This window comes from Macaca fascicularis, chromosome 7 (genome assembly GCF_037993035.2).
Source record: "Macaca fascicularis isolate 582-1 chromosome 7, T2T-MFA8v1.1".
NCBI lineage: Eukaryota > Metazoa > Chordata > Mammalia > Primates > Cercopithecidae > Macaca > Macaca fascicularis.
The window spans coordinates 107,012,383-107,038,260 of NC_088381.1; the positions used below are offsets into that span (position 1 = coordinate 107,012,383).

The 25,878-nt window shown below is 41.4% G+C and overlaps 1 protein-coding gene and 1 long non-coding RNA gene across 2 annotated transcripts; both read left to right on the forward strand.

The window, feature by feature from the left end:
• On the forward strand, positions 1–7,608 carry PNN (pinin, desmosome associated protein). Its single transcript, XM_005561138.4, has 9 exons — positions 1–139; positions 815–886; positions 1,267–1,335; positions 2,144–2,216; positions 2,324–2,418; positions 2,571–2,646; positions 3,829–3,984; positions 4,064–4,202; positions 5,177–7,608. The coding sequence occupies exons 1-9, from the start codon at positions 27–29 to the stop codon at positions 6,535–6,537; spliced, it is 2,154 nt and encodes a 717-aa protein (XP_005561195.3). The 5' UTR covers positions 1–26; the 3' UTR covers positions 6,538–7,608.
• Positions 7,609–8,376: 768 nt separating this feature from the next.
• On the forward strand, positions 8,377–25,249 carry LOC141407279 (uncharacterized). The gene is made up of 2 exons (XR_012415741.1): positions 8,377–8,502; positions 25,086–25,249. It is a non-coding gene; the product is annotated as an uncharacterized lncRNA (long non-coding RNA).
• Positions 25,250–25,878: the final 629 nt, after the last annotated feature.

The window sequence follows — 25,878 nt, forward strand, 5'->3', positions numbered from 1 at the left end:
AGTCTCAGGCCTGCTGCAGGGAGAAGATGGCGGTCGCAGTGAGAACTTTGCAGGAACAGCTAGAAAAGGCCAAAGAGAGCCTTAAGAACGTGGATGAGAATATTCGCAAGCTCACCGGGCGGGATCCGAATGACGTGAGGTAAGGGCTTAACGGGAACTCGGAGCTCGGAGAGGCAGCCCTCTGGTCGGGGTGAATTGGGGGCGGGGAGGGCGGCCAGCCTTCAGAAGGCTGGAACCTCGAGGCCTGTTCGCGGGGCGGCGGGTAAAACCATGTTCTCGCCGAGGTGGAAAAGCCCCAGGCCCCCATCGTAGAGCGCTGGTCTCAGGTTCCTGAGAAAGGAGAGCGAGTCCTGGGTACGCCGGCATGGTTTCTCAGGCCTGTGAGAAGATCCAGACTACTGATTCCCGCCCTCGGCCCTGCAGGCCCGGAACTGCAGCACAAAGCCCCTTCCCGCTCTGGCGGGCACCCGGCCCAGGGCTGGCCCCGAGACCCTGCCGGGACGCCGCCAGCCGCTTCACCCCAACCTCTTGCCCACGTGCAGCTTCCTCGGGGATGGCGGGATGGGGACCTGATTCAGGCTTTTCAATGTGTGGGGGCATCGAGGTGATTATAATTTCTGTGATACAGGTCCTGGAGAAACGAGGAAGTTAAATGAAATAGTACGTCCTGTCCTGTTTCAGACACTTGGGTTTATTTGAAACTATCTTTTTGGAACTTTTGCGATTTTCTCCTTGGATCCATATCTCTGAAAGTAATTGGTGCAACTATGTGTGTCTGCATATGATCTTGCACTGATTTGTAAATCTCTTACAGGCCCATCCAAGCCAGATTGCTGGCCCTTTCTGGTCCTGGTGGAGGTAGAGGACGTGGTAGTTTATTACTGAGGTAAGATTTCCTTTGGACTTTACTCATGCTGAAACTACTGGTACTTTACTTACAAATATATTGGCTTGCACAAAACCTGTGATAAAATCGATAACCCAGTGTTTGTTGTCTTTGTTTAATGCTTGTGATAGACTAGGTTTCCGTATAAATACAGTTATCCTGAAAAACTGGAGGTCGAAGAATATATTAAGTGTACCAATTTTGAGTGAACTTAATTCTTATAGTTTAAAGTAACACTAAAAGCATTTTGGGAATGAATGCCCATTTAAGGCTACTTTAGTTGGAAAGGTTTTTTAAATTTCAACCATATTCTCTTGTCAAATGGAAATACCGTTTATCTTGTATTTCAAGTGCTTTATGTTGAACATTTTAAATTTCAGGCGTGGATTCTCAGATAGTGGAGGAGGACCCCCAGCCAAACAGAGAGACCTTGAAGGGGCAGTCAGTAGGTAGGTCTGTAAAAAGATTCCTGAAGTCTTCTTTAGTTTCTGATGTACGACACAAATACAAATATTTATTAATAATAATGCTGTTTGAGCAATATTACAATTGAGTAGTGTGCCACTCCCCCCCCCCCCCCACAAGTTCTCTTGGTATTTGATTGAACTGAGTCAGTTCTCTCAAAACACAGTTCTGCACTCATGATAACCCACAGTTTATCAAAATAAAGGTCAGGTGAAGAGTAAATTTGGAAAAATTGTCAATTAGTACCATTTTTTTCTGACTTGTAATTGAAATACTTAACCAGTTTGAAATACTTAGAAAATACAGGAGAGCAGAGTTAGTTTGGGTGTTAGTTCACATGTTGTATTCTTTCTCTGCTGGAGGAAAGAATAAAATGGAATGGAGACTTGATAGAACAAAGCTTCTGGAAATGAGTCCTAGAAAGAGAGGGCATTTGCCTTTGGTGTGCAGTTACATAAATACCTCTGGTCATTTAAATTAATTTCTGGCCAGGCACAGTGGCTTATCCCTGTAATCCCAGCACTTTGGGAAGCCAAGGCCAGCAGATAACTTGAGCCCAGGAGTTCCAGACCAGCCTAGGTACATGGTGAAATCACATCCCTACAAAAAGTACAAAAAAGTTACCCAGGCATGCTGGCTCACGCCTGTAGTCCCAGCTTGGGAGGATGAGGCAAGAGGATCACTTGAACCTGGGAGGTCGAGGCTGCAGTGAACTGTGGTGGCACCACTGCACTTCAGCCTGGATGGTATAGTGAAACACTGTCTCAAAAAAAGTAATTTTGTCTATGACAGGCTGGGCGGGGAGCGTCGGACCAGAAGAGAATCACGCCAGGAAAGCGACCCAGAGGATGATGATGTTAAAAAGGTATTGAGATTGAAGGAACTTAAACGAATGTAGTACCTTCACTTTACTACATTTGAAAGCACACCACTCATATGCTAGTTAATTACTGAGATTTTCTTTTTCTGCAGCCAGCATTGCAGTCTTCAGTTGTAGCTACCTCCAAAGAGCGCACGCGTAGAGACCTTATCCAGGATCAAAATATGGATGAAAAGGGAAAGCAAAGGTATTTCCCTGGGGGAAAAAACTCTTGTGAAATAATGCAGTTATAAGGAAAATTAAGGGATTGTTCAAGTGTCCTGTAGTGTTTCTTAGAAAATGATGGGTTTAAATGAAATGGATCCTGTTGACAGTAAATTTTCTTATTCTGTTCTTTAGGAACCGGCGAATATTTGGCTTGTTGATGGGTACCCTTCAAAAATTTAAACAAGAATCCACTGTTGCTACTGAAAGGGTATTTATCCAAGTTTTGTTTTGCATCATGTATTTAAGTTATCAAAGTAGTGGATTAATTTTTTTTTTTTAAGCCTTAAAGCTGTTTTAAGACTTAATTGTAAACCTAAAATAAAGCCAAATGAAAACTTGGTTTAACTTTTTATAGAACAGCCTTACTTAACCATTGTGTTGCAATATAACAGTTGTTGATATCATAGCTAATAGCCTTGAAATTTAGGTATGTGGGAAAAAAAGCCTCAGTCTCCATTTCATTAAAGACAAATTGCAGTCAGTACCAAGTGCTAAGTTCTAATTAGTTGGTATCCTGAATTGAAAATGTGAAGCGGCCGGGTGCAGTGGCTCACGCCTGTAATCCCAGCACTTTGGGAGGCTGAGGCGGGTGGATCACCTGAGGTCAGGAGTTAGAGACCAGCCTGGCCAACATAGTGAAACCATGTCTCTAGTAAAAATACGAAATTTAGCCGCGTGTGGTGGCATGCACCTGTAATCTCAGCTATTTGGGAGGTGGAGGCAGGAGAATCACTTAAACCCTGGAGGTGAGGTTGCAGTGAGCGAGGATCGCGCCATTGCACTCCAGCCTGGGCAACCGGTGCAAAACTCCATCTCAAAAAAAGAAAAAATGTGACACATGTGCAGATACCTTTTTTTTTTTTTTTTTTTTTTGGGTAGAGATGGGGTTTCATCAAGTTGCCCAGGCTGGGCTGAGCTCAAAGCAATCCATCCACCTCAGCCTCCCAGAGTGCTGGGATGACAGGTGTGAGCCACCATGCCTGGCCTGCAGATACCTTTACATAGTAAAAAAAAAAAAAAAAAAATTGAATCGGAGTTTGGCTCTTCTTGCCCATGCTGGAGTGCAGTGGCGTGATCTCAGCTCCCTGCAGCCTCCGCCTCCAGGGTTCAAGTGATTCTCCTGCTTCAGCCTCCCAAGTAGCTGGGATTATAGGTGGGCATGACCATGCCCGCTAATATTTTTGTGTTTTTAGTAGAGATGGTGTTTCACCGTGTTGGTCAGGCTGGTCTCAAACTCCTGACTTCAGATGATCTACCTACCTCTGATGTTTCACATAATTAGTATGTGTAATAACTTTTTATTATAATTGAACAAATCATATATACCTTGTGTGTATTTCTTGTAACTATTTCAACACATAAGTATTAAAGCAGGGTACTTAACTTTTAGCAAAAGCGGCGCCAGGAAATTGAACAAAAACTTGAAGTTCAGGCAGAAGAAGAAAGAAAGCAGGTTGAAAATGAAAGGAGAGAACTGTTTGAAGAGAGGCGTGCTAAACAGACAGAACTGCGGCTTTTGGAACAGAAAGTTGAGCTTGCGCAGCTGGTGAGTGGTAATTTGGAATTCTAAGATTGGTAATCCTTTATGTTTACAAAAGCACTGACCTTTTACCTTTTACCTTTAGCAAGAAGAATGGAATGAACATAATGCCAAAATAATTAAATATATAAGAACTAAGACAAAGCCCCATTTGTTTTATATTCCTGGAAGAATGTGTCCAGCTACCCAAAAATTAATAGAAGAGTCACAGAGAAAAATGAATGGTAAGTGTGTGAAGAGGTCCATTGAATTGTTCATAGCGGGTAAGGTAGTATGTTCATACGCACAAGTTTGTTTTCTAAAATACTTATGATTCAGTGATTGGTTTGCTGTGTTTGGTTTTTTAAAAAAAAACAAGATATAAGATATTCTAGGCCAGGCACTGTGGTTCACGCCTGTAATCCCAGCACTTTGGGAGGCCAAAGCAGGCCAATCACGAGGTCAGGAGATCGAGACCATCCTGGTTAACACAGTGAAACCCCATCTCTAGTCTCTACTAAAAATACAAAAAAAAAATTAGCTGGGCATGGTGGTAGAAGCCTGTAATTCTAGCTACTTGGCAGGCTGAGGCAGGAGAATCACTTGAACCTGGGAGGCAGAAGTTGCAGTGAGCCAAGATCGCGCCACTGAACCTCCAGCCTGGGCAACAGATCTAGACTCCGTCTCAAAAAAAAAAAAAGATACATTCTGAGATGCTGGTGAGTTTGTAGTATAGGAATATTTGTATCATGGAGTTTAATGTGAAAGTTATAGACAGTGCTTATGCATCTGTATTCCTTAAGCATTTGTGTATAATTTTTTTTTGCATGCTACTCTTATTCTGATAAAATGCTAAGAAGACAAATGTGAAAACCAACAGTTTCTAGATGGAACCCATGGAAGGATAGACACTGCTAAGATGATGATTTGTCTCTTTGGGATCAGAAAAATTAATACATAAAGATTAATCTGTTTTATCAGTTAGAAAATGTCTAGTTCTGTCTGCCACTAATTTCTAGTATGTAGATTTCCCATGGATCTTTGCTTTTATAATTTTATGTCAGTTTGTGATTACTTAATTGCCATAGTAGTATTTTGTCATAACTCTACAAAAACAAATCCAGATGAAGCTTAATGACAATTTGTGACCAGTTGTAAAATTGTGGCTTTGAATTTTGTTAATCGGTAAATTTTACACATGTAAATTTTTATTCTTTAGCTTTATTTGAAGGTAGACGCATCGAATTTGCAGAACAAATAAATAAAATGGAGGCTAGGCCTAGAAGACAATCAATGAAGGAAAAAGAGCATCAGGTGGTGCGTAATGAAGAACAGAAGGCGGAACAAGAAGAGGGTAAGGTGGCTCAGCGAGAGGAAGAGTTGGAGGAGACAGGTAATCAGCACAATGATGTAGAAATAGAGGAAGCAGGAGAGGAAGAGGAAAAGGAAATAGCGATTGTTCATAGTGATGCAGAGAAAGAACAGGAGGAGGAAGAACAAAAACAGGAAATGGAGGTTAAGATGGAGGAGGAAACTGAGGTAAGGGAAAGTGAGAAGCAGCAGGATAGTCAGCCTGAAGAAGTTATGGATGTGCTAGAGATGGTTGAGAATGTCAAACATGTAATTGCTGACCAGGAGGTAATGGAAACTAATCGAGTTGAAAGTGTAGAGCCTTCAGAAAATGAAGCTAGCAAAGAATTGGAACCAGAAATGGAATTTGAAATTGAGCCAGATAAAGAATGTAAATCCCTTTCTCCTGGGAAAGAGAATGTCAGTGCTTTAGACATGGAAAAGGAGTCTGAGGAAAAAGAAGAAAAAGAATCTGAGTCCCAACCTGAGCCTGTGGCTCAGACTCAGCCTCAGCCTCAGCCCCAGCCTCAGCTTCAATCTCAGTCCCAACCAGTACTCCAGTCCCAGCCTCCCTCTCAGCCTGAGAATTTGTCATTAGTTGTTTTGCAGCCAACACCCCAAGTTACTCAGGAGCAAGGGCATTTACTACCTGAGAGGAAGGAGTTTCCTGTAGAGTCTGTAAAAGTCACTGAGGTACCAGTAGAGCCAGTCTTGACAGTACATCCAGAGAGTAAGAGCAAAACCAAAACTAGGAGCAGAAGTAGAGGTCGAGCTAGAAATAAAACAAGCAAGAGTAGAAGTCGAAGCAGTAGCAGTAGTAGTTCTAGTAGCAGTTCAACCAGTAGCAGCAGTGGAAGTAGTTCTAGCAGTGGAAGTAGTAGCAGTCGTAGTAGTTCCAGTAGCAGCTCCAGTACAAGTGGCAGCAGCAGCAGAGATAGTAGCAGCAGCACTAGTAGTAGTAGTGAGAGTAGAAGTCGGAGTAGGGGCCGGGGACATAATAGAGATAGAAAGCACAGAAGGAGCGTGGATCGCAAGAGAAGGGATACTTCAGGACTAGAAAGAAGTCACAAATCTTCAAAAGGTGGTAGTAGTAGAGATACAAAAGGATCAAAGGATAAGAATTCCCGGTCTGACAGAAAGAGGTCTATATCAGAGAGTAGTCGATCAGGCAAAAGATCTTCAAGAAGTGAAAGAGACCGAAAATCAGACAGGAAAGACAAAAGGCGTTAATGGAAGAAGCCAGGCTTTCTTAGCCATTCTTTGCAGCAGAAGATTTCTTGATATAAAAGGATTACCTGTCCTTGTAAGGAGGATGCTGCCTTAAGAATTGCATGTTGTAAAAAATCTTTTTGGAAAATACAGACTGTTTGTTTACCAGACATTCTTGTACTTTTTGCATAATTTTGTAAGAGTTATTTATCAAAATTATGTGAGGTTCCAAAATATGTAAAAATGATAATAATAAAAAAAGATTAACATCCCTTGTCATCTTTTTTAAATATCCTATACTCTTCAGTAAGAATCTGTATATTTTAATAGGCAAATCTTTAAGTCTGTTCCCTTCTAATTCTGTATCATACATTGCTTTTGTAGAAATAAATGTGTGCTTATTTCATTATTTTTGGGATGTCCTCGTTGACACTTGTATAATAAATATCCTCTTTATCATTTTCAGCTTTTAACACTAGATACTGCACGTGATTAGAATGTTTTTGAAGGTTTCCTCGTTTTTATTTGCCTTGGACAATTTTGAATTGTCAGAGTCAGAGCTTTGCAGCTTTGAGGGGGAACAGTTCTCTTTAAAATCATTTGCTATTTTCTAATCTCCCTTGTTATTTTAATCTAAGCATTTTCCCCCGTTTCTCATTTTAACCATATGTTTGGTAGATAACTTTAAACAGTATGATCTGGTTGGCATTTTCTTCCTGATCATGGGAGCGTCATTCTTTTGTCTTCATGGTTACTTGTGTGATATACATCTGTTAAAGAAAATCCACTTCTTTCTAGGGGAGGGAGGTAGAAAAGTACCTTTCAAACTTGGTTTTTGAGTTTGTGTCTTGTCTTAACTTTTGTGTTGGCTCTAACTGAAACATGCGGATATGTTTTCAACAATTTTGTTTAAGGAAGTATTGTATGGAAGTCCACAAAATGAAGGAAGTTCATCTAGGTTTTAATATGTAAGCAAGATAACACACAAGTGTACCAAGTTATTATTAACTTTGTTGTTTTACAAATTTGTATGAACTTGGAGTATCTGTTGCCCATTACTATACATGTGCAAATAAATGTGGCTTAGACTTGCGTGACTGCTTAAGACTAGTACTTGTATTAACTTTCTGATGCTTTATACAAGAGAGCACTTAAATTGCAAATGACCTTTTTTGAGTTTAACATTGTAGCTTTAGCCTTGACTTTGAATATTCATTATGCCTTCCCTTGACAAGTAAATGGTTACAGTGAAAATGTGAAGAAGTATCTCCAGTTAGTTTTTGTGTGTATATAACTCACTTGTGTAAGTGGATGTGTTAAAAGATCTTTTAAAAATCCTTTTATTGGAATAATAATTAAAACAGTAAATGCATAGAGCTTTGCAGAGCAATCTGTATCCGTGAGCCAGTTTCACCATTAGTATCTTCATCTGTGGCTTATCCAGCAAAATGTTTCATTTCCTGTGTTCCCTGGCAGGAAAGAGGTTGGTAAATAGTGAATTAAAGGGATGATCATAAAATTTAACCTGGTTAAAAAGCACCTTATTTGATGACTGTTTGTGTGCACTAAAATCCTTTGTACAAATTAAGTTTTGTCCACTCATTTGTACCTGGAAAATCTGAACAGTATTCATGTTCATGTTGCTTATAGAAAAGACTAGTATTGGCTTGAAGGTCTACTATTGGAGGGGTAGTAATGGGGGTATAATGAATGCTTGAGGGGAAAGGAGTAATTTTCAATAATTTCAGCTAAGTGCTACTGATCATAGTATATGAAAGGAATTTTTATATGGAATGCTTGATGGATTTGCATGTCATCCTTGTGCAGGAGCCATTTTAATCTGTTTCTTTTTTTTTTCCTCAGAGACAGGGTCTTACTCTGTCACCCAGGCTGGAGTGCAGTGGCACAAACCATCTGACTGCAGCCTTGACCTGCTGGGCTCAAGGGATCCTCCCACCTCAGCCTACCAAGTACCTGGGACTACAGGTGTGCACCACCATGCCCAGTTAATTTTTTATTTTTTGTAGAGACAGGATCTCACTATGTTGCCCAGGCTGGTCTCGAACTCTTTGGCTCAAACGATACTCCTGCCTTGGCCTCTGAAAGTGCTAGGATTACAGGCATGAGCCACCACTTTTGGCCTGTGTTGTTCCAATTTTAGTATGTGCTGCTGAAGTGAGCACAGGAATTTTAATAACAGATTGTACTAACATTTTCAAGTGGTATGCATTTTTAGGTTGGAAGGTTTAAGTTTTAAAATATAAGATTATATATTTTTTCGTTTCCAATCAATGCTTTATCCTTGAACTAAAATTTTATGGAACTTGATGTTTAGAGAACCATGGAATTGTTCACTTGAAAAGACACAAGGAATAAGTTAGAATATAAAAGTAATGACAGTTGCCCAGGGGGAAAAGACATGCAGTAGTCTTCCTACTGGAGATTATAAACTAGTGTTCATGGTTGAGTGCAGTGGCCTGTAATTCCCAACACTTTGGGAGGCTGAGGTGGGAATGTTGCTTGAGCCCAGGAGCTGAAGACCAGCCTGGGCAACATGGCAAAAACCTGTCTACAAAAAGAAAAACTAGCTGAGTGTGGTGGCATGAGCCTGAGTCCCAGCTACTCTGGAGGCTGAGGCAGGAGGATTGCTTGAGCCCAGGAGGTTGAGGTGCAGTAGCTATGATCACACTACTGCACTCCAGCCTGGGTGACAGAGTGAGACCTTGTCTAAAAAATAACAAAAAAAACCCAAATAGTGTTTATGGAAAACTTAGGAGCTGAAAGGGGATAGAGATGGCGAGTTAGGACTGCAATCAGTTTAGAGCTGTATTAGGAAAGAGGCTGGGTGCTATGGCTCACACCTGTAGTCCCAGCAATTTGGGAGGCTGAGGCTAGAGGATGGATGGCTTGAAGCCAGGAGTTCAACACTGGCCTGAGCATCAGCAAGACCCTATCTCTACAAAAAAAAAAATTTAGCCAGGTGTGTGCCTGTGGTTCTAGCTACTTGGGGGGCTGAGGTGGGAGGATTGCTTGAACCCAGGAGTTAGAGGTTATAGTGAGCTTTGATGGTGCCACTGCATTCCATAGTGGTGACAGACTGTCTCAAAAAAAAAAAAAAAAAAAAATCGGCAGGGACATCTAAGGGTCTTTTAAGGAAACATGTTTTAAGATACCAAGGTTTGGATAACCACCAAAAGAAAGATAGTTTGAACTTCAATGAGTTGTATTTCCAATCTAGGGTCCTTCTACACACTATCTAGAATGATAACGATTTACATGATTACTCAGGTAATTTGGGCAAAGCAAAATCCACCACACCAATAATGTATTGACAAAAATTCAAAAGGGAAAAGGGTAGTGATTACATGGGTCAATGCTATTAGAGTCAGTCATTAAGATGTGGGTTTAAAGTACATAAATAAGAATTTCTGGGCCGGGCATGGTGGCTCACACCTGTAATCCCAGCACTTTGGGAGGCAGAGGTGGGTGGATCACGAGGTCAGGAGATTGAGACCATCCTGGCTAACAGTGAAACCCCGTCTCTACTAAAAATACAAAAAAAATTGGCTGGGCCTGGTGGCGAGCACCTGTAGTCCCAGCTACTTGGGAGGCTGAGGCAGGAGAATGGTGTGAACTGGGGAGGTGGAGCTTGCAATGAACTGAGATGGCGCCACTGCACTCCAGCCTGAGTGACAAGAGTTTTGCTGTTTCCCAGGCTGGAGTGCAATGGCGTGATCTCGGCTCACTGCAACCTCTGCCTCCCAGGTTCAGGAATTTCTTTTATGGCTACTATTGTGTAAAAAATTTTTTATGACTAGTCAAACTTTAAAATCTCTTCTGAAATCCAACTGGACAAATCCAACCCATTTTTACTTTTTGAGGTTAAAATGAATGCCATTAAATCACATAGCCCAGGAAACGTAGCTATGTATTTGGTTCGATACCACTGCTCTAGTAAGCCAGTGGGGTAGAGACTACAACTAGGTAAAAATAAACAAGAGGAATCATCTGAGAATGTTTTTCTTACGCCTTTCTTTGTCTCACCTAGCGTGATTTTTTTTTTTTTTTTTCCAATAGAGATGGGGATCTTGCCCTGTTGCCCAGGCTGGTTTCAAACTCCCGAGCTCAAGCGATCTTCCCATTTTGGCCACCCTAAGTGCTAAGATTACAGGTGTGAGCTACCATGTCCAACCAATCTTTTTCAAAAAAGGAACTTAAATAATGATACTAAAAAAATATGATGCTCAAATGCCTGCAACTCTGCTTTCCGTGGCCAGTTGACTACCCTATTCAAATTTGTAACAGCTACCACTCCTTGCCATGACTGTCCCAAAATCTTTGGTGTTTTTTTCCGTAACAATTAGCACTGTATTTTGTAGTACTTCTGCTTATTGTCTGCTTCCTAATAGAATGCAAGCTCCATGAAAATGGGAATTTTTAATTTCTCCCCCCCACCGCATTGCATTACACAAACCGAAAATACTACCTGTGCAAAACAGGTTTTCAGTATTATGAATGAATTATGACAGGTCTATAACATGGCTTAAGTGACTTGGTCTCTGTCTTTCCCACTTTCTTTCCTCTCTTCCAGCACATCCAAATATGTTTGTTTGAATCAATGAGCCAAGTCAGATCCTGAAATGTGTCTTCATTTTCTTCCAAATAATGGAGACAACAGTTTCTGTGACATTTTTTGTAAATATTTTGTGTGCTGTGCAGCTAAAGGGTGACCAGAGTGCTGCTTTTAAATAATAGATCTGAAAAGGAGTATGGAGACATCAAAATTATTTGGGGGCTCTTTGTCAAATTACTCAGCCTTTTTGGATATTTCAGATATAGCCCAACCCTTTAAGGATCTTTGTTGTCTTAGTGAACTAATGTTACCTCTTTAAATATGTTATATATTTCTGTTTTGATGGATGAAGAACAAAGTTATCTAGGAACTGAGATTATAGGATGAAGAACAAAGTTATCTAGGAACTGAGATTATATAATGAAGATTAAAAGGGCTTTTGTTTCTCTTCTAATTTCTTATTTATGTGAATTTAGTTGCCTTACATACCCTCAGACTTATTTTTAATCCAGGTACCCACTCCCTCAAATCACACTCCTTTTGTCCAGTTTTCTGTATTAAGACCTGCCATTTGTGATGTTCTGGACTCTACATCAAATAATCCTGACCTTTCCAAAAATTTGCTTTTTGACAGCCAGCATGTTAACTATAAGGAATGGTCTTTGATTGTGGAATTCAGTGTCCCCTGGTGCTCCAGAGTGAAATAGGGGTGAGTGGGGAACAGACCACAAAATAAATGCACCCTTCAAATTTAAGTTTTCTGTTAATGCTTGTTGGGCCTTTGTTCTCACAGCCCTGTGTATGTGCTGCTGTTTATAGGTACATATCCACAGAGCAGTATGTTCAAGGCTGCTGACCTTTGTGTTAGAAATGCAAAATGCTAGGCTTGGTATCATGGCTCACACCTGTAATCCCAGCACTTTGGGAGGCCGAGGCAGGCAGATCACCTGAGGTCAGGAGTTTGAGACCAGCCTGGCCAACATAGTAAAACCCTGTCTCTACAAAAATGGAAAAATTAGTCTGGTGTGGAACCTGCCTGTACTCCCAGCTACTTGGGAGGCTAAGGCAGGAGACTCGAACCTGGGAGGTGGAGGTTGCAGTGAGCCGAGATTGTGTCACCACAATGCCCACTCCAACCTGGGCAATAGAGTGAGACTCCGTCTCAAAAAAAAAAAAAAAAGAAATACAAAATGTTGTTCTCATGCAAATGATGTGATAATTGGGTCACCAGGGAAGGCTTTGCAGGTGAAGTGACCTGGAAGAATAAAGAAAAGCTATTTAATAGCTCTTGAGCATATGTTGTATTCCAGGTACTGTTCTCATTACTGAGTTACGACAGTGAACAAAACAAAAATTTCTGCCTTCATAGAGCCTACATTTTCAGGAGGGACAGAAAAGCGCCAAATGAGAGTGGTAAATGTTAAAGAGAAAGGGAAGGAAGGTTAGGAGTACTGAAGTGGGATGGCTTTGCAGTTTTAGGTAGGATGGTCAATGCCTCGCTGAGGTGACATTTAGAGATCAGATAGGTAAAGACGCAGGCCATTTGGATATCTGAGGGAAGAGAATTCCAAGCAAAGGAATAATAAGACGTCCTTTCAATAAACAGTAAAGAGCCCTGTGGCTGGAGCAGTGTATGCGAGGGAGGAAAATGGTAAAGTAATTCAGAGAGGTAATAGTCAATGAAAATGGCTGAGGATTTGCTACAACTGGAGAAACACAACAAGCCCATGGTCTTGAACCCAAGTTGGATAAATATTGACAACCAAAATAAGTGACTGAGGCCTAAGTCTTAGTCATCGAGGTTTATTGAGCTAGCTTGAGGGCATGCCCGGCGGAAAAAAAATCTTGTAAAAACTTGTTTCACGGATGTATCTGGCTGTTTTTTTCCCCAAGAGGTTCTCAGGAGGTTTAGTATTTATACATTTTGCTTTAAACGTCTGAGGAGGGTGAGGATGGCAGTGAGATGAATGATTACAGACTTATGAGACTTTAGTTAGTGCCCAGTAAATCTGCATTTTACATAAGGTGAGGTGAACATTTGAAGAAACAGGAATAGAGGAAGCAGAGGGGTGAAGGACAGATTAATCTTGTCTTTGTTCTCTACCCGGGGAGATAAGCTAGTAATTGACATTATCAATGTGGAGTATTGAAAGGGCTGCTTTCTGGTTCGCCCTTGGGGAGGAAAGCCTAATGGCAGTTGGTGAGGGAGTAGGTATAATGAGGCATGTTGGACCTCTCATCCCCTCATAGCTGCGAACTCAGTTTCCCAGGTTTCTCTGGGGTCCCCTTGGCTAAGAGGGAGTCCATTCAGCTGGGGACTTAGAATTTTATTTTTATTTCTCAGTATAAAAACCACAGTGGGCCAGGTGTGGTGACTCTCATGCCTGTAATCCTAGCACTTTGCGGGGCTGAGGTGGGCAGATCGCTTGAGCCCCAGGGGTTCGAGACCAGCCTGGGCAACGTGGCGAAAACTGCCTCTACAAAAAATAAAATTAGCTGAGCATGGTGGCAGGCACCTGTAGTCCTAGCTACTCCGGAGATGGAGGTGGGAGGATCACCTGTGCCTGGGAGGTTGAGGCTGTGGTGAGCTGTGATTGTGCCACTGCACTCCAGCCTGGGTGACAGAATGAGACCGGGTCTCAAAAAAATAAGTAATTTTTTAAAAAACCATACTTGGGCACATCATAATAAAACTTTTGAAAACCAAATAAAATCCCAGATGTATGAGAATTTCTAATTATCTTTTTATTATCTATTTCTAGCTTAATTCCACTTTCATTAAAGAGCATTCTCTGTATAGTTTCAATCACTTATAATTTGTTGAGAGTTGCTGTTGGGCCCTGCATATGATTAAGTTTGGAAACTATAGGCGTGTGGCCCTGAGAAAAAAGTTGATTCTTTAGCTATTATATGCAGTTTAGTTTGTGCCAATTAGGTCAATTTTATTACTCGTATTATTTACATCTTTTATATCCTTACCAAGTCTTTGTGGGCTTGTTCTATCACATACCAAGGGAAGAATGTTAAAATCTCCCACTGTGATTTGTGGATTTATCTTTCTCCTTTATATTTTTCTTTTTCTTTTTTTTTTTTTTTTGAGATGGAGCCTAGTTCTCTCACCCAGGCTGGAGTGCAGTGGCACCATCTTGGCTCACTGCAACCTCCGCCTCCTGGGCTCAAGTGATTCTCCTGCCTCAGCCTCCTGAGTAACTGGGATTACAGGCACCTGCCACCATGCCCAGCTATTTTTGTATTTTTAGTAGAGACGGGGTTTCACTGTGTTGGCCAGCCTGGCCTCGAACTCCTGACCTTGCAATCCACCTGCCTCTGCCTCTCAAAGTGCTGGGATTACAAGCATGAGCCACCACACCCGGCCTCTCTTTTCTATTTTTATTTTACATATTTTGAGGTTATTATAGTAGGTGCATATACATTTAAAATTGCTTCATCTTCCTTATGAATTAATCCTTTTGGAATTTTCAGATGTCTGTATTTCAAACAAGGCTTTTGTCTTAAAATCTACTTTGCCTGCCATTAGTATAGCTACTTAACCTTTCTTTGGGATAATGTTGGTATGATTTATCTTTTCCTATCCTTTTACTTTCAAGCTTTCTGTAATCCTTTTATTTAACAATGTGTCTTATAAGCAGGTTTTTTAAAAAAAAAAAAAATTAGGACAGCCTTTGTCTTGGCATAGTCTGCTTAAGTTTATTGACACGTTTAGGTTCAAATCTACCATTTTACTAATTGCCTTTTTTTTTTTTTTTTTTTTTTTGGAGACGGGAGTCTTATTGTCACCCAGGTTGGAGTGCAGTGGTGCAATCTTGGCTCACTGCAGTCTCCACCTCCCGGGCTCAAGTGATTCTTCTGCCACAGCCTCCTAAGTAGCTGGGACCACAGGCCTGCACCATCACACCTGGCTAATTTTTTGTATTTTTGGTAGAGACAGGGTTTCGCCATGTTGGCCAGGCTGGTCTCAAACTCCTGAGCTCAAGCGATCCAGTTAAATAGATCTACCCACCTCATCCTCCCAAAGGGTTGGGATTAGAGGCGTGAGCTACCGAGCCCCAGCTAATTGCCCTCACCCCCGCCTTTTTTTTTGTTTTGCCTATTTTGTGTATCTTTTTCTTCCTTTGAGCTGGATGAATAATTATTAATCTGTTATCCCCCTCTATTAACTCGATACTTCTGCATTCTTTTACTGTTGCTTCAGTGGTTTTCAGTTTTCCTAGAATTTATAACACACATCCATGCATGATGCAAGACCCTTAGAACATTTTACGCCATTTATAGTAATTTTTCTATGTAGTTTGTCTACTTATATTTTAAGTCTCACAATACATTATTATTGATTTGTACAACATTCAGTATTCATTTATTGAATACTGCTTTTTAACATTGCTTTTCATACCTTCTTACATCTGTGGATCTTGCTCTGTTGCCCAGGCTGGAATGCCGTGGTGCAATCTCGGCTTGCTGCAGCCTTGACCTCCTGGGCTTGAGGATCCCAAAGTGTTGGGATTACAGGCGTGAGCCACCACACCTGGCCACTTATGATTTATTTATTGTAAGAACATTCAAAATCCTTTCTTCTAGCTATTTGAAATTTACAGTGCAGCCTGGGGAACTGGGAAAAACCCCAGCTCTACAAAACACACACACACAAATTAGCCGGGCATAGAGGCATGCACCTGTCATCCCAGCTACTCGGGAGGCTGGGGTGGGAGGATCACTTGAGCCCAGGAGGTAGAGGTTGCAGTGAGCCGAGATTGTGCCATTGCACTCCAGCCTGGGCGACAGAGTGATACCCTGTCTCAAAACAAAAAGCAAATAACAAAACAATGCGTTATTGTTAGCTATAGTCACCCTACTATACAAGAGTACCAGAACTTAGTCCTCCTATTTAACTGTAACATTGTACCCATTGACCAACCTCCTTCCATTTACACCTTCCTCCTATTCTCCCCAGTCTCTGGTAACCACTATTCTATTCTCAATTTCTATGAGATCAGTTTGGTTTAGATTCAACATACGAGTGAATGAGGTCATGTGTTGTCTGTCTTTCTGTTCTTGGCTTATTTCATTTAATATACTGTTTTTCAGGCTCATCAATGTTGTCGCAATTGACAGGATTTTATTCCTTTTTAATGCCTGAATAGTATTCCATTGCTCATACATGCCACATTTTCTTAGCCTGAAGAACATCTTTTAGAATTTCCATTAATGTGGATCTTCTGGTGATATTATCTCAGTTTTTGTTTGTCATAAAATTACTTCACCTACCTTTGTGGAGGATATATTTGTTCAGTGTGGAGTTCCATTGGTGAGTATTTTCTTTCTGCGATTTGAATTATTGTTTTAATTATCTGTTTTCTGCATTCTATCATTTGTGTTGAGAAGCCACATGACAGTCTCCTTTGAAGGTAATTCAAACCTTTTCCCTGAAGGGAGATGGAGGCAGGGAGTAGATTAAATACTCCAGTCCAGAAGATTTCATTAATTAATTTTATCAATTTATACAAATTCTTCCAGAGAATAGAGGAAAAGGGATCACGTCTTAGCTTATTTAATGAGGTGTATGTGACCCTGATAGCAGGAGGTCACAAAGATATCACAAGAAAGGGAAAATTACATGGTAACCTCACATATATATGTAAAAATCTTACACAAAATATTAGAAGATTTAAGTCCAGCCATATATGAAAAGGATACACAATCGTGTAATATGGAACACTTTCCCCTTGAGATTGGGAACAAAATAAGATATCCAGTATTCCTGCATGTATTCAACATTTTACTGGATGAAACATCTTAGTGCAATAAGGCAAGAAGATGAAATGGATGGGAGGAAGATTGGAAAGGAAAAACGAAAACTGTCTATGCAGAAGACCATAAAAGATAGAGAGAAATTTTAAAAGAAATAGGTAGAAGAATGTACCAGGCTCAATCCTTGGAAGATTCACTATAATAAAGATGTTAGCTGGGTGTGGTGGTTCACTCCTGTAATCCCAGCACTTTGGGAGACTGAGGTGGGCGGATCACGAGGTCAGGAGATCGAGACCATCCTGGCTAACACGGTGAAACCCCGTCTCTACTAAAAAAATACAAAAAACTAGCCGGGCATGGTGGCAGACGCCTGTAGTCCCAGCTACTCGGGAGGCTGAGGCAGGAGAATGGCGTGAACCCGGGAGGCAGAGCTTGCAGTGAGCTGAGATCCGGCCACTGCACTCCAGCCTGGGCGACAGAGCAAGATTCCGTCTCAAAAAAAAAAAAAAAAAAAAAAAAAAAGCTGTTAATATTCATCAGGTTGTTCTTCAGATTCAATAAAATTCCAGTAGAGATTTCAGCAGTATGTGTAGGAAGAGGGAGGTGAGGTACGAGAAAATGGATAAGCTGCTTCTAAAATGTGTATAGGAACAGAAAAGGTAAAGAACTAAAACAACCTTGAAGAAAAAAGTGAAGACTTTCTCTAGCAGACAGCAAGACTTTTAGACCAGATGCAGTGGCTCATACCTGTAATCCCTGCACTTTGGGAAGCTGAGGCTGGAGGATCGCTTGAGACCAGGAGTTCAGGACTAGCCTGGGCAACACAGTGAGACACCTCTACAAAAATTAAAAAAAAAAAAAAAAAAAAAGCTGGGTGTAGTGGCACACTCCTGTGTGTAGTCCCAGCTATTTGGGAGGCTGAGGTGGGAGGATCACTTGAACTTGGGAATTCAAGGCTGCAGTGAATGGTAATTGTGCCACAGTACTCCAGCCTGGGCAACAGAGCAAAACCCTGTCTCAAAACAACAACAAAAACCCCCATTCTTCAATATAAACAAATAAAAACATGATTATTCCAGCTATCCCCTTTTCTGTTACTGCAGATTTTTTCATGAAGAAGGGGGGAAATTTCAATGGAGGTTTTTTTTTTTTTTTTAAGTTGTGGGTGGAGGGTGGGGGAGAAGAGAGTAGAGGATATAGTGTGGCCTTTGAAAGATTGTAATGTACTTGCCATAACTAGTGCTCTTTAAACTTGTTCTTCAAAATACCTCTTACATGTAGAGGAAAAAAATGCCTCCAAATGTAGAAAAAGGATGAGCTCAACCACAAAACTTCTTTGTTTTTTGAAGGTTCGGGTTTTATTTAAAAATTCACTCTAATTTGTTTCTGCAAAGACTCCTTTATCTCATCTGCTGCCTCTAATTTGACAAAAGTTTCCTTGGGATCTCAGAAATAATTTTAAGAAGATTTTGGCTGGGCACGGTGGCTCACCCCTGTAATCCCAGCACTTTAGGAGGCCAAGGAGGGCAGATCATGAGGTCAGGAGATGGAGACCATCCTGGCTAACATGGTGAAACCCTGTCTCTACTAAAAATACAAAAAATTAACTGGGCGTGGTGGCGGGCGCCTGTAGTCCCAGCTACTTGGGAGGCTGAGGCAGGAGAATGGCGTGAACCCGGGAGGCAGAGCTTGCAGTGAGCTAAGATCGGGCCACTGCACTCCAGCCTGGGTGACAGAGCAAGACTCCATCTCAAAAAAAAAAAAAAAAAAGATTTTATTTTTACATTTTACCCAATTTTGAATGTTTTTAGCGGGATGGTTTATGTAAGTGTCTAGTTTGTCATATTACTGGAAATAGAATCCAACATAATTCAATAAATATTTATTAAGTACTTATTATATATCAGGCTTTAGTCTAGGTTTAGGGACACGATATTGGGGAAAAAAAATTCTGCCCTCATGGGGCTTACATTCTTTTTTTTTTTTTTTTTTTGAGACGGAGTCTCGCTCTGTCACCCAGGCTGGAGTGCAGTGGCCAGATCTCAGCTCACTGCAAGCTCCGCCTCCCGGGTTTACGCCATTCTCCTGCCTCAGCCTCCCGAGTAGCTGGGACTACAAGCGCCTGCCACCTCGCCCGGCTAAGTTTTTGTATTTTTAGTAGAGACGGGGTTTCACCGTGTTAGCCAGGATGGTCTCGATCTCCTGACCTCGTGATCTGCCCGTCTCGGCCTCCCAAAGTGCTGGGATTACAGGCTTGAGCCACCGCGCCCGGCCGGGGCTTACATTCTTAACCAACATCTCTCCAAATACTGCTTGTGTCCCATTCTCTCTTTTCTCCTTGAATTCAGCTTAGACATGTTATATCTCAATCTAAGTATTTTTGAATCTATCTTTCACATTTCTATGTCTCTCTATTCTGAATTCTATATAATTTATTTATATAAATTTTCTAGTTCATTAATTTATGTCATAGAATTGCATGTGTTTCCCCTCAGTGAATATTCAAACCACTGTTTATAAAGATAAATATTCAAACCACTGTTATTTTATTTTGTTTACATATATTTGTGTACACACCTCTTCACATATGGAATCTGCCATTTAATCCCAGCACTGTGGGAGGACGAGGCGGGCAGATTACCTAAGGTCAGGGGTTTGAGACCAGCCTGGCCCATATGGTAAAACCCCATCTCTACTAAAAATAGAAAAATTAAGCCAGGTGTGGTGGCGCATGCCTGTAGTCCCAGCTACTTGGAAGGCTGAGGTGGGAGAATCACTTGAACTCAGGAGGTGGAGGCTGCAGTGAGCCAAGATCATGCCACTGCACTCCAGCCTGGGCAACAGATAGAGACCACGTCTCAAAAAAAAAAAACAAAAACAAGCAAGCAAAAACCCTCCAATTAAAAATATGGAAAACTCTTTAGAAGCAAAAGTTTTGATAAGAGGTATTCTTGGAAAATGTTACACAAGCTGGGTGTACATTTCAAGTGCACAGTAGCCTCAGTGCCAGCTACTACTCCTGAAGTTTTGCTTGTAGTAGGTTTGGCTGAAACTATGCATTTTTCCTGTTAACTCCAAGTTCACTGAACATTTCATGTATCTTGTTAAAAATGTATTTTCTTTGCAAATTAATGTCTTCTCAGTTATCATAAATTTAAATATGACAAAGACAGAATAAGCAAAATAAGTCAATACAATTTGTAATTCACCTTCTAATACCATCATTTTGGGGGTTAGAATTTCAACATATGAATTTGGGAGAGACACAGATATTCAGACCATAGCAAAGTCGTAATTCATTAGTATGTAATTTTCTCAAACAGAATTCACTTTATCTCTATTTGTCATCCAGTTAAAACATATTTTACTATGTATTATTTCAGACAAGAAAAAATAGCCAAAATTATAGCAAACACTTATGAACTTATCATCCAGTGAAAGAAATAAAATGTGATAAAAAAATTAAAGTCTCCTCTAATTTTAGTTAGTGTGTTCCTCATTTCCCTTCCCCCAACCACCCAGAGTCAATTACGTTTTCTTAAGTCTTTGAGTATATTAAGTCCATCACTTTATAATGTCTTTCAATAAGAGCACTTTTCTCATCTTGCCTATCATTTTGTGACCCAAAATTAATCAATCTCAGAGCTTAACCAAATTTTCTCCAATATTGTGTGAGCTTCACCTTTACTGTCCCGCAATTTTTTTTGCGGGAGAGCTGGGAGAGACAGAGTTTTGCTCTTGTCTCCCAGGCTGAAGTGCAATGGTGAGATCTTGGCTCACTGCAACCTCTGCCTCCTGGGTTCAAGCGATTCTCCTGCCTCAGCCTCCCAAATAGCTGAGATTTCCGCCACCACTCCTGGCTAATTTTTTTTTTTTTTTTTTTTTTTGAGACGGAGTCTCACTCTTTCGCCCAGTCTGGAGTGCAGTGGCGCGATCTTGGCTTACTGCAACCTCGCCGCCTGGGTTCAGGCGATTCTTCTGCCTCAGCCTCCCAAGTAGCTGGGATTACAAGCACCTGCCACCGCACCTGGCTAATTTTTGAAGTTTTAGTAGAGATGGGATTTCACCATCTTGGTCAGGCTGGTCTTGAACTCCTGACCTCATGATCCACCCGCCTCAGCCTCCCGAAGTGCTGGGATTACAGGCGTGAGGCACCGCGTCCGGCCCACTCCTGGCTAATTTTTGTATTTTTAGTAGAGATGGGGGTTTCACCATGTTGGCCAGGCTGGTCTCAAACTCCGGACCTCAAGCGTTCCACCCACCTCGGCCTCCCAAAGTGCTGGGATTACAGGCATTAGCCACCTCACCTGGCCTAATCTCAAGCAATTTTGAAACTGACCTTAAAAGCAAGTTTGAAGCAGTTATTTCTGGAGATTTTCTTTTAAATCATGTATGCTTTTGCTTTAAAAAATGTTTTGGTTGGGTGTGGTGGCTCATGTCTGTAATCTCAGCACTTTGGGAGGCCAAGTCGAGGTGATCGCTTGAGTTCAGGAGTTGAGACTAGCGTGGGCAACATAGCGACACCCTATCTCTTAAAAAAAAAAGAAAAAATTAGCCAGGTGTGGTGGTGTGCACCTGTAGTCCCAGCTACCTGGAAGGCTGAGGTGGGAGGATTGCTTGAGCCCAGAAGGTCAAGGCAGCAGTGAGCCATGGTCGTGCCACTGCATTCCAGCCTGGGTGACAGAGCAAGACCCTGTCTCAAAAAATTTTTTTTAATTGTTTTGTATAAAATAAAAACTATAAAATAGATAATCACTTTCAATTTCATTCTCCAGAAATAACTGCCATTTATACTTTAGGGAACATTTTCCCAGACAACTCTGTATTTTCAAATATATATATTTAATACACAAATACAAACACATACACACAGGTGCCTACATGTATACCTATATATATTCACAACACACAGAATTTTAAAATAGAATTATCCTATGTTTGTAGTTGCAGTTTTAACTCACTGTCAAATACAACTTTATATAACAACGACTGTATATATAATGTATAATAATGCACATTTTTAAGGTCTTGCTTTATCACCCAGACTGGAGTGCAGTGGCACAATCATAGCTCACTGCAGCCTCAAATTCCTGGGCTCAAGGAATCCTCCCACCTCAGCCTCCCAAGTAGCTGGGACTATAGGCACACCATTACACCTCATGAATTTTTTTTAGAGAGACAGAGTCTTCTAATGTTGCCTAGGTTGGTCTCTAACTCCTGTCCTCAAGTGATGTTCCCACCTTGGCCTCCCAAAGGGCTGGGATTACAGATGGGAACCACCAAACCCGGCCTGTCTCTTATTTTTAATGGCTGCACAGTTTTTCACTGAATGATATAGTGTACTTTAATCAGTATCTCTGATGGAAAGGGGTAATAGTCTTTGAAATCCATTTTTTACCCTCTTCCTTTGGTTATTAGATAGTCTCCAAGCTGGAGACATGCTGCTTACGTACAAACTACATTTCTCATTGGCTCATTCAGCTAGGCATGGCCATTATGTGATGTGAGTGGAAGTTATGCGGAAACTTCCAGGTCAGGTTCTACTTTCTTTCCCTTTTACCAACCGTAGCATGTGTTTGGTAGTGGTAAGGATGGACCACATATAGGAGGAAAATGGAGTAAAGTGACAGAAAGAATCTGGATGATCTTGTGAAACATACCCATTGTACTTCCTCTCCTGATTGCAATTTTGTGTGAAAAATGCATTTGTCTTGTTGAAGACAAGGTTATTTGTTCTCTTTGAAAGCAAACAAACATTATATAACTAACAATACTTTAGAGATGGACTTCTGAGTTGTTTACAGTTTTTCTTTTTTTGAGATGGAGTTTTGCTCTTGTTGCCCAGGCTGGAGTGCAATGACGCGATCTTGGCTCACCGCAACCTGTGCCTCCCAGGTTCAAGCGATTCTCCTGCCTCAGCCTCCCCAGTAGCTGGGATTACAGGCGTGTGCCACCACACTTGGCTAATTTTGTATTTTTAGTAGAGATGGGGTTTCCTCCTGTTGGTCATGTTGGTCTCAAACTCCCAACCTCAGGTGATCTGCCCACCTCGGCCTCCCAAAGTGCTGGGATTACAGGTGTGAGCCACCGCGCAGGCCTACAATTTTTCAATATTACAAGTAATTCCAGTGCATATATCTCTTCCCATGTGTAATATTATATCCTTAGAGTAAATTCATATATGTATTTACTGTATGGTCAATAAGACATTTCAAGTATATTGGAAATTTATACACATTTATACATTTATACTGCTACCGACTATAAAAGAGGTTGCCTTTTTTCCCCATATCCTTACCAACATGGATTTTGTCAACTTTATTTATTTGAGGTTGAAAAGAGCAAGCTCATAAAGTAATTCTGTACTCTTCTACGTTTCTTTCTTTCTTTTTTTTTTTCGTTTTGAGACATAATTGTGATCTTGTTGCCCAGGCTGGAGTGCAGTGGCACAGTCTCGGCTCACGGCAACCTCAGCCTCCCGGGTTCAAGCAATTCTTCTGCCTCAGCCTCCCAAGTAGCTGGGATTACAGGCGCCTGTCAACACACCCAGCTAATTTTGTATTTTTTTTTTTTTTTTTTTGAGAGGGAGTCTCGCTCTGTCGCCCAGGCTGGAGTGCAGCGGCCGGATCTCAGCTCACTGGAAGCTCTGCCTCCCGGGTTCACGCCATTCTCCTGCCTCAGCCTCCCGAGTAGCTGGGACTACAGGCGCCTGCCACCATGCCCGGCTAGTTTTTTTTTTTGGTATTTTTTAGTAGAGATAGGGTTTCGCCATGTTAGCCAGGATGGTCTCGATCTCCTGACCTCGTGATCCGCCCGTCTCGGCCTCCCAAAGTGCTGGGATTACAGGCTTGAGCCACCGCACCCGGCCCTGATTTTGTATTTTTAGTAGAGACAGGGTTTCACCATGTTGGCCAGGCTGTTCTTGAACTCCTGACCTCAGGTGATCCATCCGCCTCGGCCTCCTAGAGTGCTGGGATTGCCGGCGTGAGCCACTGTGTCCGGCCTTCTACATTTCTTTAATAAAGAGTCAAACGTGTTTTCTAGCACATTTGTAGTTTTTTAACATTTAACTGTTAATATATCTGAAATGTATTTAGTTGTTTAAAAAAGGTAAGAATGGCTGGGCGCGGTGGCTCACGCCTATAATCCCAGCACCTTGAGAGAAGGGTGGATCACCTGAGGTTGGGAGTTTGAGACCAGCCTGACCAATATGGAGAAACCCCGTCTCTACTAAAAATACAAAATTAGCCGTGCGTGGTGCTGCCCGCTTGTAATCCCAGCAACTCTGGAGGCTGAGGCAGGAGAATCGCTTGAACCCGGGAGGCGGAGGTTTGCAGTGAGCCGAGATGGCGCCATTGCACTCTAACCTGGATGACAAGAGCAAAACTCCGTCTCAAAAAAACAAAAACAAAAACAAAAAAAAACAGGTACGAATCAACTTTATTTTTTTCAAGTTGTTGTTAGCTCTTCCAGTATAATTTATTGAATAATCTTTGTCTACCTCCCTGAATTAAAATGCAACCATATAGCAAATTACCATATATTATTGGGTCTATTTAATTGAAGGCTGTATTAATTTTTTTTTTTTTTTTTTTTTTTTTTTTGAGACGGAGTCTGGCTCTATCGCCCAGGCTGGAGGGCAGTGGCGCCATCTTGGCTCACTGCAAGCTTTGCCTCCTGGGTTCACGCCATTCTCCTGCCTCAGCCTCCCGAGTAGCTGGGACTGCAGGCACCCCCCACCACACCCGGCTAATTTTTTGTGTTTTTAGTAGAGACGGGATTTCATGGTGTTAACCAGGATGGTCTCAATCTCCTGACCTCGTGATCCACCAGCTTCGGCCTCCCAAAGTGCTAGGATTACAGGCGTGAGCCACCACGCCTGGCTATGTATTTATTTTTAATGAAAACTTTACAATCATTTTTCAAGTTCCCCAAAAAGTTAAAATTTCATTGTGATTATATTGCCTTTATAAATTAATGTAATCAACATCTTTAGAATATTGACTCTAAACAGAAACAAGTATAATTCTGCGTTTATTCTATCATCTATATTCTGCAGTAACATTTCATAGTTTTCTTCATCAGGTCTTGTACATTTTTATTAAGTTTAGTCCTAGAGTGTTTTTTGCTAAAACAAATTATTTGCTATTGTGAACAGGATTTTTTTATTTTTATTGCATTTCCACCAATTCATTGCTTATGTATAGGAAATTTAAAAATGTTTTTCCAGTTTGCAGGAAGCTCCTTTGTCTGCCTCTTGTCTACAGTGGAAACTCCTGTGACTAACTTCTGAGCTATGCTTGATTGGATCAAGTTAAAGAAAAAGTGAGGCACTTCTCCAGGAAGACAAGCAAATTTCTTTTTGTGGTTGGACTTATAAAATGTTGGAATAGTAAGTCTGTCTTTGTCCACTCTGGCTGCTATAACAAAATACCATGAACCAGGTAGCTTATAAACAACAGAAACTTCTCACAGTTCTGGAACCTGGGAAGTCCAAGAACAAGACAAGATTAGGTGTCTGATAAGGGCCTGCTTCCTCATAAATGGCACCTTCTTGCTGTGACCTCACATAATATAAGGGATGAGGAGTCTCTCTTGGCCCTCTTTTATAATGTCACGAATCCACTCAAAGACCTCACTTTCTAGTACCATCACCCCTGGGGGCTAGGATTTCAACATATGAATTTGGTGGGGGAGTGGGACACAGATATTCAGATAATAGCAAAGTCTTAATTCATTAATATGTAATTTTTCGCCTGGTGCAGTGGCTCACACCTGTAATTCCAACACTTCCAGAGGCTGAGGCAGGTGGATCACTTAAGCCCAGGAGTTCGAGATCAGTCTGGGTAAAATGGCAAAACCCCATGTCTACAAAAAATACAAAAATTAGTCAGGCATGGTGGTGCCCCTGGAGTCCTTCCTGAGGTAGGAAGATCACCTGAGTCCAGGAGGTGGAGGTTGCATTGAATCATGATCGTGCCACTGCACTCCAGTCTGGAAGACAGAGCAAGGCTGTCTAAAAA